Source organism: Populus trichocarpa, chromosome 2 (genome assembly GCF_000002775.5).
Source record: "Populus trichocarpa isolate Nisqually-1 chromosome 2, P.trichocarpa_v4.1, whole genome shotgun sequence".
NCBI lineage: Eukaryota > Viridiplantae > Streptophyta > Magnoliopsida > Malpighiales > Salicaceae > Populus > Populus trichocarpa.
Genome location: NC_037286.2, coordinates 352,581 through 364,257, shown reverse-complemented (window position 1 = coordinate 364,257; position 11,677 = coordinate 352,581). Strand labels below are relative to the sequence as shown.

Genomic DNA, 11,677 nt, shown 5'->3' with positions numbered 1-11,677 from the left:
AAATAATAATCAAAATAATAGAGATCAAATCTAAAAAATTAAAAAAAATGAAAAGTGAATAAATTAAAATAATAATAATTAACATTTCATAAATTATTTCAAATAAAATAAGTAACAATAAAAAAATGAGGACCAAATTTGATAGATAAAAAATTTCAATAAAAAAATGATAAGAAAAAAGCAAATAGCAATTATAAAAATAAGGACCAAAATTAATATAAAAATTAAATTTTAAGAGATGGAATTGAAAAATAAATATTCAAAACAAATTATATATAGCAATCAAAAGTTTGAGGATCAAATTTGATATAATCAGTAAATAATGACATTTCTAAATTTTTCACAACTTCCGGAAAGTGTTTTCCGCCCAAATTTTCCAGGAAAACACTTTCCTGAAAACCAAGCCAAATTTTCCTTTAACTGGAAAGTGTTTTCCGTTGACCAACTTTTCTAATGGCAAACAAACACAAGAAAGTTTGGAAAGTGGTTTCCCGGAAACCACTTTCCGGAAAACAAACACAGCCAAAAGGGAAAACATTTTCCTGAAACCAAACCAAATTTTTCTTTGACTGGAAAGTGTTTTCCGTTGACCGGAAAATGTTTTCCGTTGACCAACTTTTCTAATGGCAAACAAACACAGGAAAGTTTGGAAAGTGGTTTCCCGGAAAGTGAATTCCGGGAAACAAACATGGTCTATATATATATATATATATATATATATATATATAAGAATCATAATTAAATTATGGATTATTGAGACAGGGAGTGTCGTTTTTACCTCCATTCCTCTGATTCTGCTTCTGTGAAAGCAAGAATTCCCTTGTATTTGTTTTTATTCCATTTTTACCACAGCGTGGTGCTCGACGTGGCAGTATACAAGACTGAGATTCTTTAAATGAAATTGGAATCTCATTATTTTTGTGGGAAAATGACATTGGAATCTCTTTTGCAGTTGCTGCTTCGCCTTTATACTAAGGTGGGTGGGACAGTCCAAGGGCGGATACATTTTAAAGGTTTGGTGCGCTATAATTCAGGTCAAAATTTTATTAATATTTTTTATTATTTTTATGTAAAAAAATTCATAATTCTCAATTGAAGTATTAAAAAATTTTAAAAATTTATGTGGAGCCTTCTAATATGATATTTTAACTTCGGTTAAAATTTCAGAATTTTTAAAAAAATTCAGAAATTTGATGAAAAATCATAATTTGACCAGTTTTACATTATTGAACGTAATTTTCAATCCGATCATCAGATTGAGCTGAAATTTTACGAGGGATCTTAAAATATATTGAATAAAATCTTGTTAAAATTTTAGGATGAACGGAGCTTGGTAGTACTAAAAAAAAGGGACCGTTAAATAAAAGCAAAACGACTCATTAAGAGTAAAATGATTATTTGCCATTAAAAAATAAAAAATAAGTTCTTCCTTCCTTTTATATGTTTCCGACTTGGCGGAAGCATAATAGGAAAAGAAAGAAAAGAAAAGACGAGAGAGAAATAGAGAAAAGTAAGGGAAAAACATAAAAAAAATCCAAAGAAAAGTGAGAGAATAACCTTGTAAACTTACAAAGTCCAACTTATAAAACACTAATCTAAAGAAGAATCAAGTGAAGGAAGGAGGAATTGAAAGAGAGAGAAAATTTCATTACTTTGTTTTCCAGTTGACATGAGATTGTTATTTTATCCCGATTGAGGGGTTATTATAATATCGATTCAGATTCGATTATAGATGAATTACATTTCACAAAACATCAAAGGATATAATTTAAATAGTGATTTTATTTTTACTTTCACTATAATTTTATGTAGTTTTAAATTTATTTTTTAATAGTGTATTTGAATTAAAATTTTATTATTAATTTCAAAAATTTATATACATAAATTAATAATTAATCTTAAAAAATATTTATATATTTATTTAATAATTCAGCCATGAAAAATTTCTGGCTCCTCCCTTTATCCACGACATGTTGCTACCTCGACAAGAAAGAAAGGAGATGGTTCTCGGGCAGTCAAAGGAAGCATTATACCTGACTTTTTTTTTTTTTATGGCTCACTTGATTGTACTTCATCGATATTGCTTACCAGCATATTCATTCATTCATTCATTCATTCAATCGAGTTTCAGTCACATTAACTCAGAACTTTGCTAGATCTCCTGCTCCCCACCCCCAGGGCCCAGGTCATCAAATCAGACCCTGCTGCTTCTTCTCTCACCCCGTCCCTCTTTTTTCCCATTTGCATTTCTTGTTTTCTTGAATAAAAAAGGAGAAAAACATGACCGGTGGTATTTGTGAAAAAAATCCTATATATGTTGCTCAACTTGTATTTTATGGAGATAGACATGAAAAAATAAGAGATCAAATTATATTTGATTTTATAAAAAATATAAGAATATTTTCACATACTTAAAAATTATTTTTTAATCTCCTCATCTTTCTTCTTTTCATTTTTATGTTTATTTTGCTCCTGTATTGTAAATATTAAAAAATAGTTTTATATTCTTTTCATTTCATTCTCTATTAACTCAAGAATTTAACTATAAAATAATTAAGATCTCAATAATAATAATTAATTTTATGTTACAGTCAAGACCATCACTCTGTCTATTTATTAAGAGGTACGGGAGGAAAGATAGAAAATAAGGGATTGAATGTGAAGGTATTCATCATTTAACAAAAAGGATAAGAAACTATAAAGTGATTAGACTTAGACAGATCCCTCTAATATTAAATCTTAATCCTACGTGTTTGTATTTTTTATAATGTTTTTACTAATTTCATCATTTTTCATATCCATTTTTTCTGATAAACATACTCTTGAAATTAGAAAATGAAAAAAAAAAAAAAGAGGTTTCGTTCTCATATATTCACCAACAATTCAGAAAATGTCTCGACCAATATTAATGACTGTATCGGTGGCAAAGGCACGAAATGTCTCAACGTTCACGATACAGCTTGTTTCCCACGTCTACGACCTCATGTTCCAAACACGGGACCCGTCCTTGGATTGCTAAAGGCCATGGATTGGAATTGGAGGACGTCGTATGTTCTGGTATTCCTTTCTCGAGCATTACATATAATTAAATACAAGATAAGTTGGTAATGTTTGGTAATGCAGTGAGAATTGGTTGAAATTCTATCTTATTTCTATTGTAATTTTAAAGATATTTAGTTAATTAATATATATAAATGATTTTATTAAAAACCTTCTCCTAATTTTTTAATTTATTTTCGGTAAAAATTAATACAATACTAGACACATAAAATTCATGCTCCGAGTAATTGACGTGTAATTATAGAAAAAATGGATATCGCAAGAACGTGTCGGACAAGTTGAATGCCAAGGTTACTCGGCGCTCACCGGGTTAAACAGGGTAGCATGACGGGAACAGAAAATCACTCAGCAGTGTCTTTACAAGAACAAGCTTAGATGACAAGGTGACAAAAAGGTAATTAATTTAATTAATTATTGTTTGGTGGGGAAGAGGGGGTCTCCTCGCTTGTCTTTAGCAGAGCAATATCACAACGTGATTCTCCTCTCAACTTTGAAAGCAGCTTACTTTTTTCCAGAAAAAGAAAGGAAGCCGCCGAGAACAGTTATAGAGATAATTGTTTTTTAAAATATTTTTTATTTAAAAATATATTAAAATAATTTTTATTTTATTTTTAATATTAATATATTAAAAAAAATTTAAAAAAATAAAATACTTTTAAAATGTAAAAAGAAAAATAAACTCTAACTTTATTCATTAAAAATTAAATCATGTAAAAATCCAATCAAAGAAATGACCAGAAAAATTAAATTAGATTGAAAAATAATGATAATCTTGATTTAGAACAAGATTCTGCTTATAAAAAATAAATTTTGATTTTAAGTTATACTTGTAAAAAATATTTTTTTCATAAATAATTATTTTAAGTGAAAAGTATGTTTGATAGTAATTACTAAAAATAACTTTTTTTTAATTGTAGATGTATGCATGCATGCTAGACTTAGTCCTTTATTTAGACAATCTTCAAGATTGACCCGATGTATTTTTTTTAAAAAAAGTAAATTACATTAGATGCTGACTTTCTTCGAGATTTAAATCTAAAAAATAAAAGAAGATAGTATGTTTCCTTTAACTACTAAACCAACTTCTTGGTCTAACGTGGCTATTAAAAGTTTAGACACCACAAGCCATTATTCTTAGACCGCATATCATAATATATATATATATAGGAGAGTGGTAAAACAATATTTTCCATATTTAATGTGGCCTATTTTTATTCCTTACCTATAAAAACACTCAAACCCCCTCCTTTTGATTAAAGTAGATAACACTCTCTCCCTCCTCCTCTCTCTCTCTCACTCTCTTGAAAAGCAAAGAAAAAGGAACAAAACAGAGCTGCTCTCTACTCATCTCGCTCACATGGCTCGTCCTTTCAGCTTCCTGAACGCCGTCGCGAACTCTTCGGCGACCACCACTGGGTCGCCTCCACAAGCATCAGCCACGGTGGACTCAGACTTCATGGTCATACTAGCAGCACTCCTCTGCGCTCTAATTTGCGTTCTTGGCCTCATCGCTGTAGCTCGCTGCGCTTGGCTCCGCCGCTTCTCATCCCGGAATCCCACACCACCAGTTCCCCCTCCTCCTCCTTCTGTCGCCAACAAAGGGTTAAAAAAGAAAGTCCTCCGCTCTCTCCCTAAACAAACCTTCTCTGAAGATTTCTCCGGGAAACTCCCCGATTGTGCAATTTGCTTGACGGAATTCTCAGCTGGAGATGAAATCCGTGTGTTGCCTCAGTGTGGACATGGGTTTCATGTGAGCTGTATTGACACATGGCTTGGGTCTCACTCTTCTTGCCCTTCTTGCCGTCAGATTTTGGTGGTTGCCAGGTGTCAGAAGTGTGGTGGTTTGCCTTCAGGTTCGAGTTCTTCTAATGGTGGTGGTGGTGGTGGTGGTGGAGCTGAAACTGAAACTGAAGCTAGCCTAAAGGAGCGTGAAGATGGTGCTAATAGGTTCTTGCCCTAGCTTAATTAAAGCTTATTTGGATACTTCTTTATATATATATATATATATATATATAAAGAAAAAATGTTTATAGCCAGTAATTTAATCCTTGTTGGTAATTGTGCTTGGGATTAGTCAATTCAGTATTTGAAATTAATTTTAGTTATATTAGGAATTTAGGGTTTAGAAAGGATCAAGGAAGATTGAAGATGGAATTGATTATAAATAAGTAGAGTGTTTCTGTATTTTTATGGATTTAAGTTTGTGTAAATTTTAAACATTTTCCCACATAGCAATTAAGAAGGGTTTAATGCGAGAAAAAAAAAATGTTTTAATTATAATTGTTTGTGCCATCCTTTCTCAATATTTCTTTATTGGTTATGGGATTTATTCACTTGTTTTTCACAGAAAAAAACAGAAAGTAATAACCGAGGGAATCTATTTTCTGTGTGCAGCACAATTATTATTATTATTTTTTTTGAATGGATGGGAATTAGGCTGAGAGTAACTTCTATTTTGCTCTTGGAATGGTTATGATATCATTTCTGAATGAGGGTAGAGTAGAGTGTTGAAAGTAGCACTGTTGTAAGACTTGACTTGGTGGGTTGAATTGTGATTCTATGTCAAGTCGGGTCAACTTTTAATAAAAATAGAGAAAATAATTTGGTTAAAAATTTAGTTTGATTCATATTTTATTGATTTTTTCTTTTTTTTTAATAAAAAATATTTTTATTTTTATTTTTTTATAAAATAAAAAATTTAAATTAATTCAGGTTAACTAAGACTTAACCTATATTGGGTTTAAAACTTTAGAAAATAATATCACTGTGAAGAATTCATTTTGAAATTATTTAAAATATATTTATTCTTATCTTCACAATTAATCACATATATATATTCTTAAAACATCACAAATATCGAAAGGGGAGGATTCCTGTAGGCCAGGGGCACTTGTCAACATTAACCAATAAATATCCACAACTTTGGTCGTGCGAAAGGGGAGGATTCCTGTAGGCCAGAGGCACTTGTCAACATTAACCAATAAATATCCACAACTTTGGTCGTGCGATGACACGCCCAGCGGCTAAACAGCTATAGCTCTATTAGGATGCATCACTAAGCTAATTCATCATCAAGAAAAGAAACTCATGTTGAAAGGTGAAAAATAGTTTCCACCCTCCTCGCCAGATCTAAATCATGTTTGCTTCGTCCGAGCTCCCAAAGCGCATCTCCATTTACTACAAAACTATGGTTGGAAACAAACATTAATGTCTTGGTAGAGATATTAATCCACAGACCAGAATGGTGTCGGAAAGTGGCAACCGCCGACATTTATACACCAAGGAAAATAAATAAAGGAGGAGCCATTGTATTGGAAGATGAAGAAAGTTTTCAAGTGCTTATGGTAGGTAAAACCATGAGTGGCAAAAAATGGGTTAGTTGAATATATCATGAACATCAACTGTATTTTGATTTTTATTTTTTTTTGTAGTGCCACATTGATCTCCATCAAGAGATCAAGTGTTTCGTTCCTACGAATTGAGTTTGTTTATATGTTATCTTTTATTTTATCTTTTTTAAATGTTTAAATTAGTTATTGTGTCTATATTGATTTTTTATAATTAATTGTGTCCGGTAATGCACTTAAAAAAAATCTTTAATTTGAATGTTGTTCATCAAAATCAAAATTATTAAAAATTATTTTAAAAGGTACACTTTAAAACCTTACTTGTAATCGATCCATGACAAGATCAAGATCACAGGTCAAGAGGATTGATTCTCTAATTTTTTTTTTTAAAAGGAATCAAAATGATATTGATGGTCAATCCAATATTTTTTTTAATAGAATAGATTCCAGATGAATCTGTCATGCTGATTCAAATTCTAAAATAATTAAAAATACCTATTAATACCTTTAAAAAAAACGGTGGAATTACATTGTTAACTGATACCTAGCAACAACAACAAATCATTCATTATACATTTCAACTTGTCGAGGAAGAAAATTAAGTATAATAAACTAGGCAACCACGTCACTTGATTGTCATAAGAGTCAAGAAACCCACTAGCTATAAACCAAAAAAAAAAAAGAGGCATTAAAATAGTCACTGAGATATTATTAAATATTTATAAACAAACAATCAGGTATAGAAGCTTATACTTTTAAAAGGTATTTTTTAATTGAAAATATATTAAAATAATATTATTTTTCTAAATTAATTTTTTATTAATACACCTAAAAAGATATTAATTTAATATATTTTAAAACAAAAATAAAAATAAAAATAAAAATAAAAATAAAAAACACACTGTAACGCAACAAGAACCACTCATTATCGAATAGGAATGCAGTCATCTTCTTCATTATCTTGACCTAATAAAAGGTGGTGTTAGTCGGCGTGAAGGTAATGGTATACTTTCTTTATTTATTCATTAACAATCAATTCCTCTTCCCTCGGAGCCATTCAATAAAATAAGACCGCCCTCCATGGCCCGAAAAAGGGCCAGAATAACTCATTGTGCCTTCTTGCAACAAATCAGTCATGCCACAATCTTCATCTTAAATATTTTCTAAGATCTAGTGGGGGAGGCAGGCATCTTTTTCAATGGAGTGTATGAGTTTGAATTTGCTTACTATATATATATATATATTTATTTATTTCAAGGCGGCTAAAGTGGCTTCAGGACTTGACCAATTTTGTCACCAAAAAGAAAAAATGGAGACCCCACTTCAGCCCCTACCTCAATTACTCATAATTCTTAGTTGAGTGGACAAAACAAAAGATTCTTGCAATTAAGTCCCAAACTTATTGAAACTGTCAAATCACCCAGTTTGGAAATGTCTTAAATTGAGGCATCCCCAGGTTCTAAAGGAGGGTTCAAATACTATATATACTATTTTACACCATCTCAAGACTCAAAAAGTGAGTGCCTGGCAGGGCTCGAGGCTGAGTGGAATCGTCCTCGGTCATGAGATACATAAAAAAAAAAATGTTAAAGTTTTTTTTTTAATTCAGCACATGCAAAAAATAAAAAAAATGTTAATAATATATTTTTTTATAACATTATTTTTTTCAGTATGCAAAATAAAATTACAACAAAAAAATGCAAAAACAAATAGAGTAAAATAGTATTTGATATTATAATAACATGTATTTTAAAATATTTATTTTCTTAAAAATGTATTAAAATAATTTTTTTATTTTATTTTTAAAATTTTATTTTTGATATTAACATTAAAATATTAATTTTAATTTTTTTTTAAAAAAACATAACCACAAATACAAACAAAACCTCAATAAAATGGACTCCAATGATTTTACCGTGTCTTTTAGTGTTTTATATATGATAATACGTAGGGGGGTGACAAGGATTTTTCTCAACAAGTGGAAGGTAGGAACCAAAAATATATCTCAAAAGAGAAAACCAAAAAATCTCTCAAAAAGAAGGGGATTGAACCCGACGTGAATCGAACACGCAACCTTCTGATCTGGAGTCAGACGCGCTACCATTGCGCCACGGATCCACTTGTTAATCTTGTGCCGCAGAATGATAATAGTAGAATAAAGTTTGATGAGAATGAGAGGAAACAGAAACAGGTGAGGGAGGGACTGAAACGTGAGGCTCTTGTGTTTGGATTTTGGACCAAGTGATGGCACTGGCGCATCATCAATCGAAGCTGATTTTGAAATGAAATTTTTTAGACTCCTAAAAAAACCCTTTTGAAAATGACAACGACAACAACATCATCACCATCAGCTTGGACTCCTCAATTTCACTGTTTCTCTGTCCAGGTAATTAATTAATCATGATTTTTATTCTTTAATCTTACTATCATCATCCCCTTTTCTTGTTGTTGTTGTTGTTTTTTTTTTTTTGTAATTTATTAAGTATAGCGAATGTTATTTTGTACAATGATATTTGATGTTATGTAGCGGCCGACTTCTTTTTGGGCATCGAAACACCGGTTTTCTCCGAAGGTAGTGGAACTCGGGAGAGATTTTTTCTTGTCTTCTTCACAACCCAGATGCAATCGAGTTTTATTAATTAATCCAAGTTTTCGCTTTAAAGCAATTAATAAAAATAATGATAATGTGGAGAATCCCAAAGAGGAGGAGGAGGAAGAGCAGCAGCAATGTGTTCAAGATGTGGCAAAAGCAGCGGCCAACAAGAAAGAGAGTGAGAGTGATACTACGCTCCCGGATTGGAAAAAAGACCCTTTTTCCAAATTTCAGGGAATGATTGTCACTCTCCCTCCTGTTGATTTTGTGGTGAGTTTTCGAGTTCTTTTGAATCATCGTTGAATATGAATTCCTATAATTGGAAGCATGGGTGTGTGTTTTTGTAGTCTTGGAAACGCTTGTGTTTTTGGGAAAAATGTGGAATTTTTAGGAACTGGATAGGCTTCTTGAATTGAACCACCAGGCATTGGATTTGAAACTGCAACAATGTCATCTTAACATGACATTTACGTTGTAGAAGTAAAAATGTGGAACCAAATTTGTTGTTTGGATTGTTGACTAGGTTAGCATTTTTGGGTAACAACTACTTTGAGTCTCTGATCATGTGCAAGTTGTTAGAAGTTTTTCATTAAGCTATCGCAGTAAAATGGAAGCAAGAATGGGTACAATGTACTTCTGAACTTGATCAATTCAAGAGATGGCAATGCTTGTTTGATATTGTGATTTTTTGAGGTTAGGTTGTTAGGCTTTCTTTGATGAAAAGATCATGTGATTCATAAGTAGTGTTTTGGGCCTTTTGGTGTTCTAATTGTAGATTATTCTAGTCTTTTATTTATAGAGTTTTTTGGCTTATCAGATGAGAAGAGCTTCTGGAAGCAATTTTGTAATATGGCTATGTGTTGCTACTGCATTTTTGGTTGTTGCTGTGAGAGTATATGTGGTTAGGAAGTTAAGGCAAAGCCGTCCTGGCTCTGTAGCTGATCTTGTTAGACGTGGCCAGCTGAGATCTGATAGAAGAGGCATGTATGATTTCAATCCCCAATGCTTTCTGCTGCTATCTTCACTTTGCATCGTCTCAGTGGACATTGTAGAACAATTACTTTTCTGTGGTTTGAATGATTTGCCAAGAATTCCCACTTCTATTCCTGAAGAATGATTGCCATTGCATGATCTCTATTTGTAGAAACTAATTTTCTTTACCATCCCCTCCATTGCCACTCTGTTTTTTTTTTTTTTTCCCAACTAGGTGTTCTAAGGATCACATTTCATGCCAAGCTTTTGTTATCTTGTGCTGGTGATAATAATGTGGTTTCATTGTGAAACCTCTTATTCACAGATCAAGTCCTCTCAAATACGAGGATCCGTTCAATAATCCATTGGTTAAAGTTAGCAAGAGCAATTCAACCGTTGAGATGTGTGGAAAGGTTTATCGCTTAGCTCCAGTTACACTAACCAAAGATCAACAAGCCATCCATCAGAGAAGGAGGTCACGGGCATACCAGTGGAAAAGACCAACAATTTTCCTTAAAGAAGGAGATTCAATACCTCCAAATGTTGACCCTGACACAGTCAGATGGATTCCTGCAAATCATCCTTTTGCAACTACTGCCAGTGACATTGACGAAGACTTGGCTCAAAACAATGTTTATCAAAAGCATGGTGTTCCTTTCCGTATTCAAGCTGAGCATGAGGCGCTACAAAGAAAGCTAGAGACGCTACAGAATGTAAGCACTTCTAAGATTTATGCATTTATGCCCTGAGGATTTACAACTAGAAAGGAGAGAATCACTCCCATGCAATGAGAATTGCATCACCCAAAGAGTAACTAATTTAGAGAACATGCTGCGTGGTCCATTCCTAATTAACTTTGTAGACCTGTCCATATATCTCGTTTCTGTATGGTCCTGCATTAATCTATCGTAATGTTTCTATTGCCGTTGCTGGATGTATTTCCCTTCTATACCCTTACTGCAGTTCCCTCGTTTATTATTTTACTTTCTGTTTGCAGGAGCAGAAACTCAATAAATTAGTCATCGACACTGGAAATGCTAAAGAATTTGAGAGATCATTCAAGTCTAATCCAAAGTCAAATGAGCTTGTTGAACGCAGCTCCTTTAATAGCCAATCTGGTGATTCTAAGCCTTTGAAATCAGATCGTTCCCTGAATTCTCTTAATAGCAGTTCATCCCCGGAGGAAATGCAGAAGCCCTAAGCTACTCTATCAATATCCTTTGTCAAATATGATTATTCTGCTGCAAACTATGGTTTTTCAAGTCTTACCAAACAGATCTGAATATTTATATGAAGTTGCCAGTTAAATCTTGTTGTCAAGTTACTTCGTCCGGTTTGTTGTAAAGAACTTTTGAGGTTGGGCTGTGAATAGAATGACGACCCCCCCATCTGACTTTATTCTTTTCATATATTCCATCTTAGAACGCTGACCTTTCACAGTCCGCACCAAATGTATCTGGAAGTTGCAGTCCAAACTAACAAGAAGACTGCTGTGTGTTATAACTAACATCTGTAATAGTTAGTCTTAGGATAATGTTATGACTCATTCAAAATTGATTTGTTTAAATCTTTCTTATCTCTATATAGGAGTTGCAATCTCTAGAATCTGGAACAAACCTTCTGGTTAACACTTCTGCTGTATTTATACGTTGATGAATCAATGAAAAAGAAAGAGGAAAAAATCATGCTATCAGAGCATATCTAA

The 11,677-nt window shown here is 32.4% G+C and overlaps 2 protein-coding genes and 1 non-coding gene across 3 annotated transcripts; 2 read left to right on the top strand and 1 right to left on the bottom strand.

Moving 5' to 3' along the window:
- Positions 1-4,302: 4,302 nt before the first annotated feature.
- On the top strand, positions 4,303-5,259 carry LOC7471753 (RING-H2 finger protein ATL8). The gene has a single exon (XM_002301867.4). It carries the CDS (start codon positions 4,418-4,420, stop codon positions 5,018-5,020), a length of 603 nt encoding a protein of 200 aa, XP_002301903.1. The 5' UTR covers positions 4,303-4,417; the 3' UTR covers positions 5,021-5,259.
- A 3,144-nt stretch (positions 5,260-8,403) lies between these two features.
- On the top strand, positions 8,404-11,379 carry LOC7471752 (protein MULTIPLE CHLOROPLAST DIVISION SITE 1). Its single transcript, XM_002301866.4, has 5 exons — positions 8,404-8,793; positions 8,935-9,270; positions 9,818-9,984; positions 10,298-10,685; positions 10,970-11,379. The coding sequence occupies exons 1-5, from the start codon at positions 8,728-8,730 to the stop codon at positions 11,171-11,173; spliced, it is 1,161 nt and encodes a 386-aa protein (XP_002301902.4). The 5' UTR covers positions 8,404-8,727; the 3' UTR covers positions 11,174-11,379.
- TRNAW-CCA (transfer RNA tryptophan (anticodon CCA)) lies at positions 8,454-8,525 on the bottom strand. Its single transcript has one exon. It is a non-coding gene; the product is annotated as a tRNA-Trp (tRNA).
- Positions 11,380-11,677: the final 298 nt, after the last annotated feature.